This window comes from Lynx canadensis, chromosome D4, assembly GCF_007474595.2.
Source record: "Lynx canadensis isolate LIC74 chromosome D4, mLynCan4.pri.v2, whole genome shotgun sequence".
NCBI lineage: Eukaryota > Metazoa > Chordata > Mammalia > Carnivora > Felidae > Lynx > Lynx canadensis.
The window spans coordinates 56,709,524-56,731,180 of record NC_044315.2 but is presented as its reverse complement, the minus strand read 5'-3'; the positions used below and the strand labels follow the sequence as shown (position 1 = coordinate 56,731,180).

Genomic DNA, 21,657 nt, shown 5'->3' with positions numbered 1-21,657 from the left:
TGACTAAGAGTAAACTTTATGTAAGTCATCCTTTCTGTCTTCAGGAGAAGCTTTGGGATAGGGTGGAGGATTAAGCCATGTGTCTATTGAACTATCAGGGAGTGTAGTCCCCCTTCTTGCTAACCATGGGGATATAAATTTGAGCGGGTATTTGTGGGGATTATTTATTTATTTATTTAAATTTATTATTATTATTATTATTATTATTATTAAATGTTTTATTTATTTTTGAGAGAAATACACACCAAGTGTGAGCGGAGGAGAGGCAGAGAGAGACGGAGACACAGAATCCGAAGCAGGTTCCAGGCTCTTAGCTGTCAGCATAGAGCCTGACATGGGGCTCGAACTCATGAACCATGAGATTATGACCTGAGCTGAAGTCGGACTCTTAACCGACTGAGCCACCTGGGTGCCCCTGTGGGGAATTTTTTTTTTTTTAAAGTAAGCTCTACACCTAATGTGGGACTTGAACTCAGAACCGCAAGATCAGAAGTAGCCTGCTTTACCGACTGACCCAGTCGGGCACCCCTGGGGGGATTTTTTATGGGAAAGAAAGCTATTCTGGCGGATAGTACTGCTCAGTGTTTAAAGGTTTCTCAGGGACTGTGAACACTCATTCATTCAAAAACATGATGTCTACCATGTGTCAAGCTCAGTGCTAGACAAGCAGTTTAGACCTAGTGGTTCCTGCTTTCACAGAATATCAGGTTGGCAGGGAAGACACAGAGATACAAAGTGCTGAGTGCTAAGATGGAAGAAAATTCTGGTTGAGGGATCCTGCAGGGAGGAGCATGCCAGCTTGTGGGCAGCAAGGTTGCCAACCCTGCCACTGAGCTCAGGCTAGAAAAATTAACACATTTACCAGTCTAGGGTTTGGTACTAGAATCTGCAAAGGCTCATGGTTCCAGAGAAGTTGGAACATTCAGAGATGTTTGCTGAGACTGAAGGGTGGGTGGGATGTTAGGGGTGTGACTGTATGGCAAGAGCCAGTCATAGGGAGATAGAGTACTGAAGAGTTTGGACTTTAGCTTTAGGATAGGGAGGGGTCCATGAAGGGTTTTTTCTGCCCTCCCATGAAGACTTAGGAAGATTTAGGTAGTCATATTAGTGTTTTAGATAAAGCTGTCCTGTTGCAATGTGGACAGGGTATTTGAAGGAGAGGTGAGAGGCTGAAGGACAGTAAGAAGGCAGCCTCAATCCTGGAGGGTGATGAGGCCTGAACTGAAGTAAGGAGCCATTGGGATGGAGGTGGAGCGATGACATTTTTCAACATATGTCTGAATTAGAATTTGTGTATCATTTGATGACTGTTGAACCTCAAATACATGCCAGGCACTAAGGATATAGTAATGAATTTGTGTATCATTTGATGACTGTTGAACCTCAAATACATGCCAGGCACTAAGGATATAGTAATGAGAAACAATTCCCTGTTCTCAATGAGCTTAAATTTTTTCCTTTAAGATTTTAAAATTTATTTTTAAAGATTTTATTTTTAAGTAATTTCTACACCTAACATGGGGCTTGAACTTGCAATTGTGAGATCAAGAATCACATGCTGTACCGACTGAGCCAGCCAGGTGCCCCTCAATGAGTTTAAGTCCTATTTGGAAGAGACAAACCATTAATAAGATGTTTAGTATTTCACATGCTGGTGAGTTGTGCTATGAAAGAAATTAAAGAAAGGAAGGAATGTGAGGAATTTGGTGAAGTGGCTGTAATCTGTAACATTAGAGGGTTCCAGGAAGCCTCTGGATGTTATATTTGAGCTTAGATACGGAGGGGAGGGGAAGGCCCATTTGGCCACCTGGGAATAGAGCTGACTGGAGATCCTAAATGTAGTGGCTTTGAGGCAGAGCTTGCCTGCCTTATAACTGGAAGAGCAAAGGAGGTACAATGGATGGAACAGAGTTAAGGAAGCAAAGAGGTGGCAGCATGATGCATCAGAGAGGGAGCTGGTGTATAGATTTCTATTGCCGCTATGTAGGACTACTACAAGAACTTGGGCTTTACTATGAAATGTGAAACCAGTGCAGAGGGTTTTTGTTTTGTTTACAGTAGTACATCTACTGAGATGTAATTCACATACACTACAATTAACCCATTTAAAGTGTAAATTCAATCATTTGTAGTATATTTAGAGTTGTGCAACCATCACAATTTTAGAACATTTTCATCATGTCTCCTCCATTTCTTTCCGACCACCAAAACCCTATACCCATTAGCAGTCATTCCTCTCTCCTCCCTAGCCCTAGGAACCCACGAACTTCCTGTCCCTTTAGCTTTACATATTCATGTAAATGGAGTAATATAAAATGCTATTTTGTGATTGTCTTCTTTCACTCAACATAATATTTTTAAGGTTCATCCATGTAATAGCATGTAGCAGTACTTCATTCCTTTTTATGGCTGAACAATATTCAATTGTGCACATATACCATATTTTGTTTATCTTTTCATCAGTGAAGGCCATTTGGGTTGTTTTGTCGCTATGAGCTGTCATATGCAAGTTTTTGTGTGAACACATGTGTTTCTTTTCTCTTTGGTATACATCTACAAGTGGAATTGCTGGGGCATATGGTAACTCTATGTTTAACCTTTTGAAGAATTGCCAGACTGTTTTCCAAAGCACCATTTTACAATCCCAAGGGCAGTGTTCAAATTTCTCCACACCCAATTCTTGTTATTTGTCTTTTCTATTATAGCCATCCTAGTGGGGTTTGAAGTGGTATCTCTAGTATTTCCCTGATGGCTAGTGATGTTGGGCATCTTTTTCTGTGCTAAGTGGTCATTGTGTATTTTCTTTGGAGAAATGTCTATTCAGATCCTTTGCCCATTTTTTTTAAGTAGGATACATGTGGAGCCCAACACAGAGTTTGAACTCAGAACCCTGAGATTGAGAACTAAGCTGAGATCAAGAGTTGGACACTTAACCAACTGAGCCACCCAGGCACCCCTATCCTTTTCCCATTTTAAAATTTTATTTTTATTTACTTATTTACTTTACTTTTTAAAATGTTTATTCATTTATTTGTGGGGGGGGGGGAGAGAATAGGGGAGGGGCAGAGAGAGAATCCCAAGCAGGCTCTGTGCTGCCAGCACAGAGCCCAATGCAGGACTAGATCCCATGAACCAGTAGACCAGGACCCCAGCCAAAACCAAGAGTCAGATGCTCAACTGACTGAGCCACCCAGGCACCCCTTATTTTTTATTTTTATTTTTTTAAAGTAGGCTCTATGCCCAACGTGGGGCTTGAACTCATGACCCCAAGATGAAGAGTTGCATGTTCTGCCAACTGAGCCAGCCAGATGCCCCTACCTTTGCTCATTTTTAAATTGGATTATCTTTTGAATTATTGAGTTGGAAGGTCCAGTGAAAGACATGAAGAGGAGGAATAATAAAACCTATCAGTTGGTGTCAGCTAAGAAAGTAGAAAATAAATATTATTTATCCCTATTTTACAGATGAGGTAATGCCCAATAATGCCAGTGAGTGGCAGAGCTAGGATTCAAGCTAAATTTGATTCCAAAAGGCCAGCTCTTAACCTTAACCAAGAATGACCAGTGGTTCACTGAGTTGTAGCTTTGTTCCTTGCCCCTAATTCCCCTAAACTACAGACCTGCGCTCCTTGAGGAACCTCCTTGGAGGCGCCAGCAGATGGCGATGGGGCCCCTGTGGGCCACTCTGTCGGCCCGCGTCTGTCTATGGTACCACCAGTGCGCAGGCGTTGCCTCTGCGCTTCCGGGCGCCTTTCAAGGTGAGCCAGGGTCTCCGAGAACCTACTCTCTACTCCTCAATCCCTTTTCCCGAATCAAACCACCCCCCGCAGCTCGCAGCCGGCTAAGTACCGGAGCCAGGGTGCCCAGGAGATGGCCAGGTAGCCACCAGAGGAGGCAGAGCTGTCCGGACGTGTGGGTCCCGGCGAGGCCCACCGGCCGTAGACCCCGCGACTCTGCTTTGCTGCGCGGGGTAGGTCGTGACTCTGGTTGGTCTCCTGGCGATCCTGGCCTTCCAGAAGCGGAGCGTGACTCCTCCCCTTGGTCCTCTTGGTCTCCACCAGGCGGCGCCGTCATTCCGGCCCAGGTTCCCTTACGCTGCGAGCCCTGGGCACCCCAGGGGTGTTGAGATTGGCAAGGAGAGAGGCGGAGAAATGAGCTGTCAGAGAGCGGTGTACCACTTGAAATAAGTTTCCCTCGTGGACTGTGCTTTTCATCATTAGAATCTCCTGGAGTACATGTGCAAATCCCTATGCTCCACCCCGAAAGATCCCGATTCAGTAGATCTGGGGTGGGGCCTGGAAATCAGCATTTTAAACGGCTGCTCCAGTTTGATGCCCATAATCTGCGGACCTCACCTTCAGAAACACCGGTGTAACTGGTGGAGAGGAACATTGCATTGGGTTGGCTATGGGGCTGTTTATCTTCTGGAAGGCTTCCAAGAGGAAGTGATTCTAGCTTGGCTTTGTATTGAGGGACCAGAAAATCCATTGGTTCTTTACCCCACAGTGATGAACTCCCTGCCCGCTACCAGCAGGATGCAGAAGATCTCAGTGCTGCTCTTCCTGGCCTGGGTCGGCTTCCTCTTCTACGCTGGCATTGCCCTCTTCACCAGTGGTTTCCTGCTCACCCGTTTGGAGCTCACCAACCATAGCAGCTGCCAAGAGCCCCCAGGCCCTGGGTCCCTGCCATGGGGAAGCCAAGGGAAACCCGGGGCCTGCTGGATGGCTTCTCGATTCTCTCGGGTTGTGTTGGTGCTAATAGATGCTCTGCGATTTGACTTTGCCCAGCCCCAGCGCTCACATGGGCCTGGGGAACCTCCTGTCTCTCTGCCCTTCCTGGGTAAACTGGACTATTTGCAGAGGATCCTGGAGATTCAGCCCCACCATGCCAGGCTCTACCAGTCTAAGGCTGATCCCCCCACCACCACCATGCAGCGCCTCAAGGCCCTCACCACTGGCTCACTGCCTACCTTTATTGATGCTGGCAGTAACTTTGCCAGCTATGCCATAGTGGAAGACAATCTCATTAAGCAGCTTGCCAGTGCAGGTTAGTTTGGGCCTCTTTGGAGTCCAAGAGTACCTTAGCAGATTTCGTCTTTAGAAGTCAGAGAGCCAGAACTTTGGGTGTCCAGCTGCTTGCTAGACTATGCTGTGGGAGGACAGGGGAAGAGAAAGAGACCAGAGCCCTGCATGCAGCAAGTAGGGTCTGGGCTTTGTCCTTCTGGAGTTTCTAGTCTGCATGGAATGTTGCTTTTATTTAGGGGGAGCTCTCAGTAAGGGGCAGTGGAGAGATGAGGAGAAGATGTGAATCTGGTTATTCTCACAAGTGAGAAAGCAGAGAGTCAGTCCATGCCCTGTCCACTCACTGACTTGGAAAATGTAACATATACCCAGGAAAGACAGATCAGCAAAGATAGCCAAGAATTGGGAATTAGCAGAGCCTTTTGTAGAAACAAGAAGTGAAAAGTCTTGTTATTGGGGAAAGTATGGTTAACAGGGAAAGCTTCTTGGCAGAAAATCTTAGGCCTTGAAAGATAAAGAGTTGTTGGATGAAATTGCTGTCCCTTCGAGTGCATGGTTGAGATTTCTGACGAGTCTTTAAAGGTCCCCCTCTTCTTTTTACCCCTGCCTTGACTCCTGCTCAGGCTGTGACCCACTCTCATGTCCCTGCAGGAAGGCGTGTGGTCTTCATGGGAGATGATACCTGGAAAGATCTTTTTCCTGGAGTTTTCTCTCAAGCTTTCTTCTTCCCATCTTTCAATGTGAGAGACCTGCACACAGTGGACAATGGCATCCTGGAACACCTCTACCCAACCAGTGAGCATTGGGCCAGAGGCAGGTCTGACTAAGATTAGGAGCTGGGGAGGGTTGCTTCAGGTCACAAATTCTGACCCTCCCATGGGTGCAGTGGCCTGGGCTCACGTCCCTTGATAGATTGTCAAAAGCTGGCTGGGGTTGAGGAGTGGCCTTAGTCCCCTGTGCTCAGTGTTTTTCCTTTCACAGTGGACAGTAGTGAATGGGATATGCTGATTGCTCACTTCCTGGGTGTGGATCACTGTGGCCACAAGCATGGCCCTCACCACCCTGAAATGGCCAAGAAACTTAGCCAAATGGACCAGGTGATCCAGTGAGTGTGGGTTATTGGCTGGGGGAGTGGGTTTGTGTCTGAGAATCTCAGGATATATTGGCCCAAGAGAAAAAGTCTTTATCTTGGAGCCTCTTTCCTTGCTGAATTCTGTCTTTTCTAGGCCTTTCTTTTGAAGCTAGGAGCCTCATTCATCTTGAGTGACTCAGCATGTGGCTTTGGGCAGTAGGGTTGTGAATGAAGAGGTATCTCTTTGCCAAATGTCTAAGCCCTCCTGTTGGAAGTTATGGCTGGGGGTAAATGGGTCTCCAAGGAAAATCTTCATCCATTCCTACCCCCTGACATATTTCTTGGCCTTCAGGGGACTTGTGGAGCGTCTGGAGAATGACACACTGCTGGTGGTAATTGGGGACCATGGAATGACCATGACTGGGGACCACGGAGGGGATAGTGAGCTGGAGATCTCAGCTGCACTTTTTCTGTACAGTCCCACAGCCCTCTTTCCCAGTGCCCTACCACAGGTGAGGTCTGGGGTGTGCTTTGTCGGGTCTCCTGGTATTCAACCTCATCAAGATCACAGCATTCTTGTGGATCCCTCCACTTTAGATCCCCAAATTCTTTACCCTGGGCATTCCCCATTCATTTCCTACCTAGGTCCCTGTCTTCCATTCCAAATCCCGATCTCAGCTTTGTGGTGAACCCATTGGCCCCTCTCCTTTTCCTTTAGGAGCCGGAGATAGTTCCTCAAATCAACCTTGTACCTACGCTGGCCCTGCTGCTGGGCCTGCCCATTCCATTTGGGAACATCGGGGAGGTAATGGTTGAGCTGTTCTCAGTGGTTGAAGACCCCCAGCCTCACTCCTCTGCTCTGGCCCAAGCCTCAGCTCTTCATCTCAATGCCCAGCAGGTAGGTGATGGGTTGGGTTTCCAGGTGATAGAGCTAAGGTGGGCATGGGAGAAGCATAATGATCACTTCATTGTCCTTTGTTCATTTTTAATCCCACTGTCCATAGCCATGTCCTCCTTCCATTATCCCTCACTTCCCCCCTGTCTTGGACAGAGTTTGGGTCCCTGTTTTCCAGATACTTGCTTTGATAACACTAACCCTTGCCTCTGTCCCGGTTTATGTCTTTGATGTGTTCCCTTGGCCTCTGACCATTTTTGCCAGGTATCCCGATTTCTTCACACCTACTCAGCTGCTGCTCAGGACCTTCAAATTAAGGAGCTTCATCGACTGCAGAACCTCTTCTCCAAGGCCTCTGCTGACTACCAGCGGCTTCTGCAAAGCCCCCAGGGGGCTGAGGCAGCACTACAGACTGTGATTACTGAGCTGCAGCAGTTCCTGCGGGGAGTTCGGGCCATGTGCATTGAGTCTTGGGCTCGTTTCTCTTTGGTTCGCATGGCAGGGGGTGCTGCTCTCATGGCTGCTGCCTGTTTTCTTTGCTTGCTGGTATCCCAGTGGGTAACATACCCAGGCTTCTACTTCTGCCCCCTCCTCCTAACACCCATGGTCTATGGTCTGGCTGGTGCCATAGTGTGTGCTGGACTCCTGACAGCTACCGGACTGAAGCCGGATCCAGTGGTCCTAGGGGCCATGGCTGCAGTGGGCTCACTCCTGCCTTTTTTGTGGAAAGCGTGGGCTGGCTGGGGGTCCAAGAGGCCCCCAGCAGCCCTACTGCCCATCCCTGGGCCTGTTCTGTTATTCCTGCTCATTCGTTTTGCTGCTTTCTTCTCTGACAGTTTTGTTGTAGCTGAGGCCAGGGCCACCCCCTTCCTTTTGGGCTCATTCATCTTGCTCCTGGTTGCCCAACTTCACTGGGAGGGCAAGCTGCTGCCACCTAAGCTTCTCACAATACCCCGCTTTTGCCTTTCGGCCTCAACAGGCCCACCACGGCACAATGGCACACATGCCCTGGGACTTGGAGTTGGGTTGCTTTTATGTATAAGGCTAGCTGGACTTTTTCATCGGTGCCCTGAAGAGACACCTGCTTGCCATTCCTCTCCCTGGCTGAGTCCCTTGGCATCCATGGTGGGTGGTCGAGCCAAGAATTTGTGGTATGGAGCTTGTGTGGGGGCTTTGGTAGCCCTGTTAGTTGCTGTGCGCCTGTGGCTTCGCCGCTATAGTAATCTCAAGAGCCCTGAGCCCTCTGTGCTCTTTGTGCGCTGGGGGCTGCCCTTAATGGTACTAGGCACTGCCGCTTACTGGGCATTGGCATCAGGAGCAGATGAAGCACCCCCACGTCTCCGGGCCCTGGTTGCTGGAGCATCAGTTGTGCTGCCCAGGGCTGTGGCAGGATTGGCCGCTTCAGGGCTCATGCTGCTGCTCTGGAGGCCTGTGACAGTGCTAGTGAAGGCTACAACAGGTGCTCCAAGGACCAGGACTGTCCTCACTCCCTTCTCAGGCCCCCCAACTTCTCGCGCTGACCTGGATTATGTGGTTCCTCAAATCTACCGACATATGCAGGAGGAGTTCCGGGGCCGTCTAGAGAGGACCAAATCCCAGGGCCCCTTGACTGTGGCAGCTTATCAGTTGGGGAGTGTCTACTCAGCTGCTATGGTCACAGCTCTCACCCTTTTGGCCTTCCCACTTCTGCTTTTGCATGCAGAACGCATTAGCCTTGTGTTCCTGCTTCTGTTTCTGCAGAGCTTCCTTCTCCTGCATCTGCTTGCTGCTGGGATATCCATCACCACCCCTGGTAAATACATTTCTCAGCCCTGGTTCATCCAAGGACAGTAGTGATGTGACTTCGGCCCCTCTTGTTTTCAGGGAGGTGTTGCTCCTCAGATTCTTCACACGGTTGGGAGGGTTCTCCAGATGTCCTGTTATCTGCTGTAGCCAAGCTAATTGATCCCTCCCACTGGCTCTCAAGGCCAGCAAGGTTCATGGAGGAGAGAGACAGGAGTACTCCAAGACTCATTTCTTTTTTTTTTTTTTTTTCCAAGACTCATTTCTTATTGAAATGCTGCACCTTCATGAGTGCATTTCCTGATTTTCCAGTGATGGGAGTGGTGAATTATGAGCATGTGATGTCAACAGTGAGCTGTGCATATATGAGAGAGAGACAGATCATAGTTGAGATGTTCAGATTTAGAGTAACGGGGACTTAGTGCCACAGAGGGAATTAGAATAACAGAGTGTTGAATGTAAAGAGGTTGGATGATTGGCATGTGAAAGTGTGTGTGTGTGTGTGTGTGTGTGTGTGTGTGTGTGTGTGTGTGTGTGTATAGCACTGAAGTAGTAGGAGTATATGATCCTGAGGCAGTAGGCTATGGATTAGAGAATGGGATGTGACTGTGAAAAGGTATATCTCTTCCCCCAGGTCCTTTTACTGTGCCATGGCAGGCAGTTTCTGCCTGGGCCCTCATGGCCACACAGACATTCTACTCCACGGGCCACCAGCCTGTCTTTCCAGCCATTCATTGGCATGCAGCCTTCGTGGGATTCCCAGAGGGTCATGGTTCCTCCACCTGGCTGCCTGCTCTGCTGGTGGGAGCCAACACCTTTGCCTCCCATCTCCTCTTTGCAGGTAACTCCTCATTCCTCTCTTGCTTCCCTTGTTTACTCTGAATTTGTGGAAAGAAAAGAAAGTCCTGGATTTGAGTGGGGAGATGTGATTTTGTTGGATCTTTGGCACCCCTTGGCCAATGGTAATTGGAGCCTCAGTCAACTAGGGTGGTTGGGGGCCAGGGTGGCCTGGTCCCTGGGTCCTCCATTGATTCTAGTCCTGCCTTCCTCTGAGGCAGTAGGTTGCCCATTGCTTCTGCTCTGGCCCTTCCTATGTGAGAGTCAAGGACCTCGGAAGAGGTGGCAGCCCCTAGGGAGTGAAGCTGAATCCAGAGTCAGGCCTGAGGAGGAGGAGGAGCCACTGATGGAGATGCGGCTCCGGAATGCGCCTCATCACTTCAATGCAGCACTGCTGCAGCTGGGCCTCAAGTACCTCTTTGTCCTTGGTATTCAGGTAGGTACAGGGAGAGATCACAGGGTTAGTGACCTTTTCTCATGTGTGTACATCACATTCTTTTTTTCATACTTTACCAAAACCCTAGGAGACAGCCTTGACTGAAGTACAGTTAAGAAAAATGGTTGCCCAAGGCCAGTGGCCTCAAGTGGTTATATTGAGACTTAGACCTGAGTCTCCTTAATCCTAGTCATGGATTGTTTCCTCTCTACAAGCTAGATCTGGATCCTGCTGGTTGCATTTGGGGATTCCTCCATTAGTGGACAGACTGGAAAAACTGAGGTGATGGCCAGGATTCTTTCTCAGGCTATGGTCACGGATCTTCTTTCCCTTCAGAGGCAGAAGGTGTGACTCTGACATTTTCCTCCACCCTGGAAGGCAGAGCCTGAGTATAAGCACAGATGGATAGTGCTTGCTCAAGGTCACACAGTGAGTCATGGTGAGGCCAGGAAAAGAATTATGTCTCCCAACTCCTCATCTAGGGTTTTTTTTTTCACTGACATGCACTAGTTTCCTACTCCTCCCATTCTTCACAGGGGCCTATAGCACTTCTCCCTTTGACCTGCTTCTTCTCCCCTTCTCAAATAACTTGACCTTTCGTATCCTTTCTTAGATTCTGGCCTGTGCCTTGGCAGCCTCCATCCTCCGCAGGCATCTCATGGTCTGGAAGGTGTTTGCTCCCAAGTGAGTGGATTTGCTTGAGAAGTATTGGCATTGGGGTGGGTAAGCTTGGATGAAAGAATGAACATCAGGGCGGCAGGTTTTGTCTCATCAGGGAAAAGGCCTCCAGATCTACTTTCAGTGTCCCCTGAGAATTCTCCACATTTCTTTGCAGGTTCATTTTTGAGGCTGTGGGCTTCATTGTGAGCAGCGTGGGACTTTTCCTGGGCATAGCTTTGGTGATGCGAGTGGATGGTGCTGTGAGCTCCTGGTTCAGGCAGCTAGTTCTGGCCCAACAGAGGTAGCCTAGGCTGCAAGTGCTGGCTTTGTGGCCACAGGGAGAGCTGAAGAACAATCTCGCCTGGCCTATACAGGTGCTGGATCATCTGCAAGAGAGGCTTAGCCACACTTCTTACCACCATGCAGCCAGGAGCTACTGACATCTGGGACTTCGTTATTTTATAATTCAAAATCATAGTGGGGCATGGTCCCTAACTGCTGCTTTGAATGCATCTAAGGGACTGGAGGGTGGTCTCCAAAGTAGAATAAAATAATAATGTAAATATGTGTGTCTGAGAGGTGGGGGAGTCCCCACTGTCCTACAGGGACTAGGAAGAGGGTCACTCTCCCCTCCTATGAGGCACAGATGGCATCAGCCATCTTGTGCAGACCTGGCTACACCTGAAAACTTTTGGGAAGTGGTTGGAGTTGTCTGAATTCACTTCTACTTCTTCCCAAATCACTCCTGTTATCCCACCGGCTTTTTTTTTTTCCATGTAACATGTTTTATTAAATTCTTCTGCTAATAGCAGAGATGGCTGAAAAGACAAGCACAGGCAACATGGAGTACACAAACCCACTGTCTAAAGCCCCAAACAGTGTTGCATTCCCTCCTCTGTTGTGTTCTTTCGCGCTAGAACACCCTTTGCCCTTTGCTTCTGTGGAGGCCAGGAGGCCACCCTAGTTTTCCAACCTTTGCTGCCATTTATCAGACCTAATTGCCCATCTTACATAGCATTCCATCTTGTCCCATTGATTATTCCTGACTTGGAGCCAAAACTATATAAATTTAATGCATCTCTTATGTTCTTCGTCCACCTCACTACTATGTAAGATTGAAGTACTGGTGGCAAATTCTCATGGAAATGTCCATCAAAGGAGGGGGAGGGGAAGACCCTGAGGAGAAGGGTCAGGACTGGGATTTGATGTTTGATAATGCCCAGGACAAGTGATGGTGAAGTAAAGGCATTCACCACTGTGGCAGCTAAAGGAAGAGTTAGAGTTATTGTGGCTAATAGTCTCTAATGCTACAGAGATCAAACAAAGATAAGTTCATACTGTTTCAGGCAGTTAGAGGATAGGACATTGGTAACCCTGGCAGGAATAGATTTAATAATATAAGAGAAGTTAGGCCCCAGCTAAAACTGTAAGATGAATTAGAAAAAGATCCCTTCCCTTTCCTTAATCTGGGGGACACTATTCCCAAGCATCATTTAATAAGCAGACAATGCCTCTGTGAGAAGAAAAGACCCTTTCCCATCCCTAGCACCCATGGGAAGGATTTCAGAGCCTAGTCCCTCATCTTGTCTTAGGTTCCCCCCAATCCCGTTCCTTTTTTGCAGAGAGCCTCCTTCCCTGGAGCCTAAGGAAAATCTGTTCTTAGTACCATTGGCTATTTCCTCTTCTGATCTAACTACAAGATCCTTTTAGAGAAAGATCTGTTAAAAATTCTTGGGGCACCTGAGTGGCTTAGTTGAGCATCTGACTCTTGATTTCTGCTCAGGTCATGATCCCAGGGTTGTGGTATTGAGCCCCATGAGCACCCCTGCTTAATATTCTCTTCCCCCTCTGCCCTTCTCCCCTGCTTGTGCTCTCTCTCTCTCTCTCTCAAAAAAAAAAAAAAAAAAATCTCATTTCTGCTTCTTACTTGACATCAAAGACCCCATTACACACTAACTTATTGTTTGTTGTGTTGTTTTGTTTTGTTCTGAGAGAGAGTGTGTGTGAACTGGGGAGGGGCAGAGGGAGAGGGAGAGAGAATATTAAGCAGGATCCATGTTCAGCTCTGAGCTCTTTGCAGGGCTCTATCCCATCACCCTGGGATCATGACCTGAGCCAAAATTGAGAGTTGGATGCTCAACTAACTGAACCACCCAGGTGCCCAACTTTTTTGTTTTGTTTTGTTTTGTTTTAGAGAGCTTTATTGAGGTACAATTTACCATAAAATCCAGCCATTTAAAGTGCACAATTTTGGGTGCCTGGATGGCTCGGTCAGTTAAGCATCTGACTCAATTTCGGCTCAGGTCATGATCTCACAGTTGTGAGATCGAGCCCAGTGTTGGGCTCAGCGCCGGGCATGGAGTTTGCCTAAGATTCATTCTCTCTCTCTCTCCCTCTGCCTTTCCACCACGCACCCTCTCTCTCTCTCTCAAAAAAAAAAAAAAAATAGTGCACAATTCAATAATTGTATATTCACAGAATTCTGCAACCATCATCATAGTTAATTTTAGAATGTTTTCATCACCCCAAAAAGAAAATCCATACTCTTTCCTATTACCCTCCAAACCTCCCTACATCCATCCCTAACCTGAGGCAACCACTAATCTGCCTTCTGACTATATTCGCCTATTTTGGACATTTCATATAAATGGAATGTTATAATATGTGGCCTTTTCTGGCTTTTACTCAGTCTAATGTTTTCAAGGTTCATCCACGTCGCAGTACATATGAGTATTTCATTTCTTTCTTACGGCCAAATAATGTTCCATTGTATGGATATATCAATTTTGTTTATTCATTCATCCATTGATGGACATTTGGGTTCTTTGCACCTTTTGGTTATTATGAATAATGCTGCTATGACCATCCATATACAAGTTTTGTTTGGACATATGTTTTCATTTCTTTTTCACTTATACCTAGTGGTATATTGTGGAATTGCTAGGTCCTATTGTAAATCCGTGTTTAACGTTTTGAAGAACTGCCAGTTTGTTTTCCAAGGCCACTGCACCATTTAATATTCCCATTACTAGTGTGTATGAGGGTATCAATTTCTTCACATTCATGCCTTTACTTACTATTAACTATTTTTTATTTAACCATCCTATCAGGTGTGAAACGGAAAAATTGTGTTTTTGGTTTGCATGTCCTTGATCACTAGTGATATTGAGTATTTTTCTTTTTTTTTTTTAATTTTTTTTTCAATGTTTATTTATTTTTGGGACAGAGACAGAGCATGAACGGGGGAAGGGCAGAGAGAGAGGGAGACACAGAATCGGAAACAGGCTCCAGCCCAGAGCCTGACGCGGGGCTCGAACCCACGGACCGCGAGATCGTGACCTGGCTGAAGTCGGACGCTTAACCGACTGCGCCACCCAGGCGCCCCGAGCATTTTTCTTATGCTTATTGGAGAACTGTCCATTCAGGACCTTTCTCTGTTTATTAATTGGGTCTTATTTTTACTTTTGAGTTATAACGTTGTTTATATATTCTAGATAGAAATCCCTTGTAAGATATATGATCTGCAAATATTTATCCTTCTGTGGATTGTCTTTTTTTTTTAATTTTTTTTAACGTTTTATTTATTTTTGAGACAGAGAGAGACAGAGCATGAACAGGGGAGGGTCAGCGAGAGGGAGACACAGAATCTGAAACAGGCTCCAGGCTCTGAGCTATCAGCACAGAGCCCGACGCGGGGCTCGAACTCACGGACCGCGAGATCATGACCTGAGCCGAAGTCGGCCACCCAACCGACTGAGCCACCCAGGCGCCCCATGTCTTTTTTTTTTTTTTAAAGCAGGCACCACACCCAAGGTGGGGATTGAACTCATGACCCTGAGATCAAGAGTTATATGCTCTACCAAGTGAGGCAGCCACCCCAGGCATTTCATTTTCTTGATAGCGTTCTTTGAGGCACAAACTTTTTAAATTTCGATGAAGTCCAATTCATCCTATTTTTCTTTTGTTGCTTGTGCTTTTTGGCTTCAAATGTAGAAAATCTTATCTAGTGCCACGATTCAGTTATAGAAATTTTTACCACTCTCACAAAGTCCCTATACTTTGTTTACAATGAATTCCCAAATTCACCCTAGGCCACTGATATGTTTTAGTTTTTCTAAATTTGCCTTTTATGGACATTTCATACAAATGGAATCATCAAATATGTGGTCTTTTGGTCTGGTTTCTTTGACTTAGAATATTTTTGAGGTTCATCCATGTTGATGCATGTATCAGTTTTTGCCCCTTTTTATTGCTCAGTCATATTCCATTGTATGGCTATGATCAGCCAATGGACATTTCGATTGTTTTTAGTTTTATTTAGCTATTATGAATATTTTTGTAGCTGCTTTGAGTATTTGCTTACCAGTCTTGGTGTAGACATAAGTTGTTGTTGTTGTTTTTTTTTTGAGAGATAGAGGGCGCAAGTGAGCAAGGGGCAGAGAGAGAGAGAGAGAGAGAGAGAGAGAGGGAGGAAGGGAGGGAGGGAGGGAGGGAGGGAGAGAGAGAGAAAGAAATTGGGCTAACCCGAAGTGGGGCTCAAGCTTACCAGATGCAGGACTCGAACTCACAAACAGTGAGATCATGACCTGAGCCAAAGTCAGATGCTTAACTGACTGAGCCAGCCAGGAGCCCTTGTTTTTCTTTCTTGAGAGGATTCCTTGGAGTGGAATTGCTGTATGATTTACTTTTTTAGAAATTGCCAAACTGTTTTCTAAGGTATCTATAATGTTTTATATTCCCACTAAGTATGAAGGTTTTAGTTTCTCCACATCCTCACCAACATTTGGTATTATCTGTTTTGTTTTGTTTTGGTGGTGGTGTTTTGTTTTGTTTTGTTTTGTTTTGTTTTTTAAGTAGGTTCCACACCCAATGTGGGGCTGGAACTAAGACCTTGAGATCAAGAGTTGCATGCTGTACTGACTCTGCCAGCCAGGCACTTTTGGTATTCTCTGTTTTTGTTTTTTTTGTTTTGTTTTATTTTTTTTTTTGGTAATAGTTTATTTTATTTTTGAGAGAGATAGAGTGTGAGCAGGAGAAGGGCAGAGAGAGACACACAGAATCCGAAGCCAGCTCCAGGCTCTGAGCTGTCAGCACAGAGCCAGATGCAGGACTCGAACCCACGAACCGTGAGATCATGACCTGAGTGCCCCTGTGTTTTATTATTGTAACTATGAGTGTACGTGTATAATGGTGTCTCAGGATTTTAATTTGCATTTCCTTGATAGCTAATGATGTTGATCATCTTTTTACGTGCTGCTTAGCTATTCATGTATTTTTTTTTTGTAAAATGTCTATTCATATTTTTCTGTCTTAAAATGGTTTAAATTATTTTTATTTTTGAGCTTTGAGAGTTATGTATTGTGGATAGAGATCTGTTACGTGTATGCTCTGCAAATAATTTCTCCACTTTATGATTTTTCTTTGAATTTTCTCGATGGTGCCTTTTTGTAGCACAAGTTTTGTTTTTGTTTTTAAGTTTATTTCTTTTGAGAAAGAGGTGCGTGGGCTGGGAGGGGCAGAGAGAGAGGGAATCCAAAGCAGGCTCTGCACCAGTAGCTCAGAGCCCTACCCAGGGCTCCACTTCACCAACCTGAGATCATGACCTGAGCTGAAACTAAGGGTCTGATGTTTAACCACTGAGACACCCAGGCGCCCCAGAGCTGTTTGTTTTTGTTTTGCCCTCAGAGTTTTTAATGTTAATAAAGTTCAACTTATCCATATTGAGTTGATTTTATCTCTGGTAAGGGTCACAGTTTTGTTTTTATATATGGATATCCAAGTCTCCTGGGTCCATTTGTTGAAAGATTCAGAGGTACCTTTGAGCAGTGTGTCCTGCTCAAGCCTAGAGCTTCCATGGCCAGCAGTCAGACTGCACGAGGTTGAGCAGAATGTGGTAGCGTGTTAGTGCTCTGTGGTGAGCAAAGAAAGGAAGGGTTGTTAACCAAAAGCCTTGGTCTCCTTTCAGTTGCTTTTGGAAATAACTTTGCGCCATGGGTGGGATTTTTGTGGCTGCTTTCGGCCGTACTACGCTTCCCAGCATGCACTGCTCGGGCCTCCCTTGTGCGGGGCGGCGCCAAGCCAGACCGACCTAGGAGTTTGGCTGCGAGGGAAAGGCTGAGCCACGGGTTTTGGTACCGAGATCGATTTCTCAGGGTTTTGGCCTTCCTGAGAGACTAGCAAGCTGAACCTTAAGAAATACTACCTCTCCACTCAGACACACTCCCATCCTCTGACCCGCCTTAGCCTCCCTCTTGGTTTGGGCCCTGACTCGTTTCTTCTTCGAGTTTCCCGCGGGGACTAACCCTTGAAGACGACCAACCGCAGCCGAGATTTTGACGGCCTGGCCAACCAGAGACAAGGTGGAAGAGGCGGGGGTGGGAGCCGGCACAGCGTCCGGGAGAGAGTTTTTCCGTTTCCATTTTTCGCGTAGGGGGTGAGCCGCCCCTCCTGGGGCCCTAAGGGGAGCAAGGGAGTCACGGGGGGATGCAGAAGCGCACGGACCCTTCCCCGCTCGGGTGGGGACCTCGGCGAGGCCGGGCTTACCTTTCAGCAGCACCCTCCAGGGGTCTGGGCCCAGCCTCTGCAACCTTGTCGCACCAGACCCCTCTGGGCTCCTCAGGACTACACGCCAGCTGCCTAGACCTGTGGAGGGAAAAGAATGACCAGCTAGTTCGACAGGCCAAGGTAACGTGGTTGCTGGGACCCTTGCTTTGCAGCCCCAAATTATCAGAAGGAGGGTTTCCCGTGGATTTACCCCAGCTGACGGGAGGTATTGAGTTTGACCTTCCCCCAGGAGCCAGAAATGACTGGAGAAAGACATCCTTTGCCATTGTTGCAACGGGAGAAATAAGGATTGATCCTCAGTGATACCCCATTCCACATTTCGTAGGTGGCTCAGGACTCGCGTCAGTTTCTGAGAGGACAGCAGCTGGCCCAAGATGTGCTGGAAGGATTCAGGGGACTCCTGCATAGCCTGCAGGGTAAGCAGGATCCTCCTCAGGACGGTCAGTTATCCTTCTCCACAGCCAGAGACCAGTTCTGCATTTCTGGGATTGAGAAAATTACTCAGGGGGCAGGGAATCCTGTTTAAGGCACAGACAAGACTGAAATGGAATTCTCTTTGGTACAGGTGAATCTCTGAGCCCTGCCATGCCCCCTCCCTCACTTCCCCTCACTCCCCAGCATTTGAAGAAATGGTCTCCAGGATGGTCCAATCTGAAGAACTTTCTGCCCTTTCCAAACTCTGTACAAAGGGTGATTCTTTATTGAGGCCATTTTGGTTGGGGTGATGTGATCTTTGGGTTTGGATCTTATCTGGAAAATCTTTCCTGGGAAAGTAGTCAGTGAGATCAGCCTGTGTTTGCTTCAGGTCTCCCTGCAGCTGTTCCTGTTCTCCCCTTGGAATTGACTGTTACCTGCAATTTCATTACCATGAAGGCAAGCCTGGCCCAGGGTTTCACTGAAGACCAAGCACAGGATATCCAACAGAGCCTGGAGAGAGGTGAGGGCTAGAGATTGCTTTCCATATCCCTGCCAGCCTGTTTGGGTTTAAGTCCTTGCAAAGGGGATGAGAGGAGCAATAAAATCTGTTACCGCCAGGGAGAGAGATGCCCTTTTCTTATCCACCAGGTGCTCCTTAGCCCAGGAGCACCTTTGTGACCTTTGGGCTCCTGCAGAAAAAGGAAACCAGAGATGAAGTCCCAACCTCAGCTGTATGTGTGTATCTTCTACAGTGCTGGAGACCCAGGAGCAGCTTGGGCCCAGACTGGAATGTGGGCTCAGGGGGCTGTGGGACTCTGTTCTCCATTATTCCTCTGTTCTGCTGGAGCTACTCCCTGCCCTTCACCACCTGGCTGGCCTGCAGGCTGCCCTGTGGCTAAGTACTGACTGTCTTGGGGACCTGAACTTGCTGCTGCAGACCTTGAATGGTAACCAGGTAATGTGAGAAGTAACCTGTATCTAAGGGCCTCTTCCCTTCTTTCACCCCTCTCAGCTGCAGTAGCATCATTTTGTGCTGGGAAGTTCTGCTGGGTTGGTGGTCAGAAGACCCGGGTTCTCTCCGGGACTCTTGGTGACCTTGTTTTGCTTGGTCTCTCATTGGGGGGATTCTCTTGAGTGGTTTTTAAAATAGCTTAATGATCTTGGATAGGGTTAGGGCTTTTATGATCTTGCTGAAGTGTCCTCATGGGCTTATACTGAATGAGAAGGTGCACTAGACCAGATCATCTGTGCCCCAAGTTTTTCTTCCTCCCTTTATCCTTGCTGTCTCTCTCTTAGAGTTGAGGGAATAGGAATCAGGAGGACCCTTGATTTCAAGGTCCAGCCAGGATAGACTGAGATAGGAGAAGAGGTGGTTATAGGCTTGGAGCTTCTGATCATCCTCCTTTCCTCAGAGTGAGGCCTCTGAGGATCTGCTGCACCTTCTGAAAACTTGGAGCCCCCCAGCTGAGGAGTCAGATGCTCCATTGACCTTGCAGGATGCCCGGGGCTTAAGGGATGTCCTTCTTACAGCTTCTGCCTATCGCCAAGGTCAGCTAGCAATCTGACTCATCCCTTCCTCCCCACTCCCTGTCTTGAGGAGTCCTTTGGCTCATACCTTCCTTGTCATGTCCCATTTAGCTCTGTGCTCTTGTTCCCTGTCATGCCCCTTGCCCCGTAGGCTTCTTTAAGTTTACACCCTGATTGCCCTCAGGCCTCCAGGAATTGATCACAGGAAGCCTGCCCAAGGCATTGAGCAGCCTGCAAGAAGCAGCCTCAGGTCTGTGTCCACGGCCTGTGTTGGTCCAGGTGTACACAGTCCTGGGGACCTGTCTTCGTAAAATGGTACAGACAGTCTTAGGGTGGGTTGGGAAACCATGGGTGTTATGAATAGCTTTCTGCTTTGTGAGGTAGCTAAGGCTTGTGTTCTCTCACCCCTCTAGGGCAATCCACAAAGAGCTCTGCTGTACTTGGTTGCAGCCCTGAAAGGGGGATCACCCTGGGGTCCTCCGCTTCTGGAGGCTTCCAGGCTATATCAGCAACTGGGGAACACAGCAGCAGAGCTGGAGAGTCTGGAGCTGTTGGTTGACGTAAGGAACTGAAGATATGGGGATGGCTGAGGTGCTTGTATTAGGGAGAATAATCAAGTTGTAAATAGAAGGAAATATGGCTCCCAAAGATTATAGATATACTTTTTCTTTGTGTTCCTTTTAGGCCTTGAGTGTCACTCACAGTCCTGAAGCCCCCCAGCTTCTTATTGAAGTAGAGTTACTACTTCCCCAACCTAACCCAGCCTCACCCCTTCACTGTGGCACACAGAGCCAGGCCAAGTACCTGCTAGCAAGCCGATGCCTACAGATAGGAAGGTGAGGTTCCACTGCCTTGATCATCTGAGTTCTTCCCATTTCTGATACCTTCCCTGGGATGTGACTCTGCTTCTGTTCTTTCGTATGGACAGTACGGACAAGTCAGTGGTAGGACATAGGTTCCCACTCTTCAGTCTCCTGCCTTGCTGATGGACCTGAACTTAGGACCCTTCACCCAGACACTAACTCCTATATCTTGAAAACTCTGAAATCTCCTCCCAGATCCATTCTGTAAGGAGGGTAGATCCATAGTGAGCTAGGATTGGGGTTCCAAGACCCCACTTTTCCTACTCCCCAGGGCCCTTGAGCATCCCTTTGTTAGCTATGAGCCTTTGGAGGGCCCTGCTAATGGCCTAATATGAATTTCATGGGCTATGACTTCTTAGGGCAGAGGACGCTGCAGAGCATTACTTGGACCTGCTGGCTCTGTTGCTGGATGACTCTGAGCCAAAGGTGGGTATGTCTTCAAGGTTCTCTACAATAGGGTGGGAGGGTTGGAGTCTAACTTTGGAGTAGAGCAGGACTACTGTTTTCTCTTTTTTCTTCCGCTGTTCTGTCTGTCCAAGCTGCAAGGCCAAACTAGGAAGGTTCTTAGAATAAGTGGTCCAGGGTAGCAAGCAATGGGTGGTCTCCATGTGGTACCAGAGCCTGGTGAAGAGGTTGGGGATGGTGGCCAATGTCTCTTCAAGACACTGCATCCTCCTTCCACCCCAGTTCTCCCCACCCCCATCCCGTCCAGGGCCCTGCATGCCTGAGGTGTTCTTGGAGGCAGCAGCAGCACTGATCCAGGCAGGCCGAGCACAGGATGCCTTGACCGTATGTGAGGAGCTGCTCAGCCGCATGTCGTCTCTGCTTCCCAAGATGCCCCAGCTGTGGGAAGATGCCAGAAAAGGAACCAAGGAATCACCACACTGTCTATCCTGGGTCTCTGCCACCTACCTGCTTCAGGGTCGAGCCTGGGTGCAGCTGGGGGCCCAAAAAGAAGCAATTAGTGAATTTAGCCGGTGAGCCCAGGAAGCCAACCAGGATCCTAGGGGAAGTGTGGAGGGATAATTTGCTGATTGGGACCTGAGTTGGTAAGCTCCATACTTACCTACTCATCCCAGAGTTATTGAGGTCGACTCCTCTTCATCCCTGTTCTTTGTCCCACTTCAGGTGCCTTGAGCTGCTCTTCCAAGCCACACCTAAGGACAAAGAACAAGGTGATCTAGACTCTCGGTTTTCCTCTTCCCTCTTGGAAGTGGGGGTGGTGAATGTGTTGCCTCTCCATGCGTCCTAGCCTACTATGAGGCTTAAAAGAAAGGAACTGCAGATACAAGAAGAGAAAGAGGAGTTCTTGGGGTTTTGGTGACTGTGTAGCAGGGACACTCTTTTGACTTTGGGGATGGTCCCCAGGTCCTGCTTCCAGCTGTGAGCAGGGGTGTATGTCAGATGTGGCACTGCAACAGCTTCGGGTAGCCGCCCTGATTAGTCGTGGACTGCAATGGGTGGCCAGTGACCAAAATACTAAAGCCCTACAGGACTTCCTCCTCAGTGTGCAGATGTGCCCAGGTATGTATATTTGCATGACATCAGTTATGCCCAGATGCACAAGGACAGAGAGGCCCATGG

The 21,657-nt window shown here is 47.7% G+C and overlaps 2 protein-coding genes and 1 long non-coding RNA gene across 7 annotated transcripts in view; 2 read left to right on the top strand and 1 right to left on the bottom strand.

Moving 5' to 3' along the window:
• Positions 1–1,820: 1,820 nt before the first annotated feature.
• LOC115498982 overlaps positions 1,821–21,657 on the bottom strand; it is a 24,006-nt gene continuing 4,169 nt past the window's right edge. The window contains exons 2-3 of the long non-coding RNA XR_003964043.1: positions 3,616–3,627; positions 1,821–1,832 (exon numbers count right to left, since the gene is read on the bottom strand). This is a non-coding gene — a long non-coding RNA (uncharacterized LOC115498982). The remainder of the gene's footprint in view (positions 1,833–3,615; positions 3,628–21,657) is intronic.
• PIGO (phosphatidylinositol glycan anchor biosynthesis class O) lies at positions 3,734–11,265 on the top strand. Of its 4 annotated transcripts, none has more exons than XM_030292644.1 (11): positions 3,735–3,969; positions 4,506–5,045; positions 5,672–5,815; positions 6,002–6,125; positions 6,445–6,604; positions 6,811–6,990; positions 7,252–8,779; positions 9,404–9,610; positions 9,828–10,042; positions 10,656–10,726; positions 10,878–11,265. In XM_030292644.1, the coding sequence occupies exons 2-11, from the start codon at positions 4,508–4,510 to the stop codon at positions 11,005–11,007; spliced, it is 3,297 nt and encodes a 1,098-aa protein (XP_030148504.1). In that variant the 5' UTR covers positions 3,735–3,969; positions 4,506–4,507; the 3' UTR covers positions 11,008–11,265. The 4 variants fall into 4 exon arrangements, with proteins under 4 accessions (XP_030148506.1, XP_030148504.1, XP_030148503.1 ...); XM_030292645.1 differs by having other exon boundaries at positions 3,739–3,757; XM_030292643.1 differs by having other exon boundaries at positions 3,735–5,045.
• Positions 16,356–21,657, top strand: part of FANCG (FA complementation group G) — a 6,357-nt gene continuing 1,055 nt past the window's right edge. The window contains exons 1-12 of one of the 2 annotated variants that reach the window (XR_003964040.1): positions 16,356–17,386; positions 17,592–17,682; positions 18,072–18,203; positions 18,436–18,638; positions 19,096–19,231; positions 19,395–19,525; positions 19,624–19,770; positions 19,895–20,046; positions 20,433–20,499; positions 20,761–21,050; positions 21,202–21,248; positions 21,442–21,597. Coding sequence is in view for 1 of the 2 variants with exons in the window: in XM_030292649.1 (XP_030148509.1) it covers positions 17,186–17,386; positions 17,592–17,682; positions 18,072–18,203; positions 18,436–18,638; positions 19,096–19,231; positions 19,395–19,525; positions 19,624–19,770; positions 19,895–20,046; positions 20,433–20,499; positions 20,761–21,050; positions 21,202–21,248; positions 21,442–21,597 (1,753 nt within the window). In the remaining variant the exon portion in view is untranslated. The remainder of the gene's footprint in view (positions 17,387–17,591; positions 17,683–18,071; positions 18,204–18,435; positions 18,639–19,095; positions 19,232–19,394; positions 19,526–19,623; positions 19,771–19,894; positions 20,047–20,432; positions 20,500–20,760; positions 21,051–21,201; positions 21,249–21,441; positions 21,598–21,657) is intronic. The other variant, XM_030292649.1, reaches the window with a different exon arrangement.

Excerpts from the sequence above, each read along its gene's own strand:
- PIGO (XM_030292643.1), top strand. The coding sequence starts at position 4,235 with ATGTGCAAATCCCTATGCTCCACCCCGAAAGATCCCGATTCAGTAGAT. Across the intron at positions 5,816-6,001 it reads GGAACACCTCTACCCAACCA|TGGACAGTAGTGAATGGGAT; the intron begins GTGAGCATTGGG and ends TTCCTTTCACAG. Across the intron at positions 6,126-6,444 it reads CAAATGGACCAGGTGATCCA|GGGACTTGTGGAGCGTCTGG; the intron begins GTGAGTGTGGGT and ends CTTGGCCTTCAG.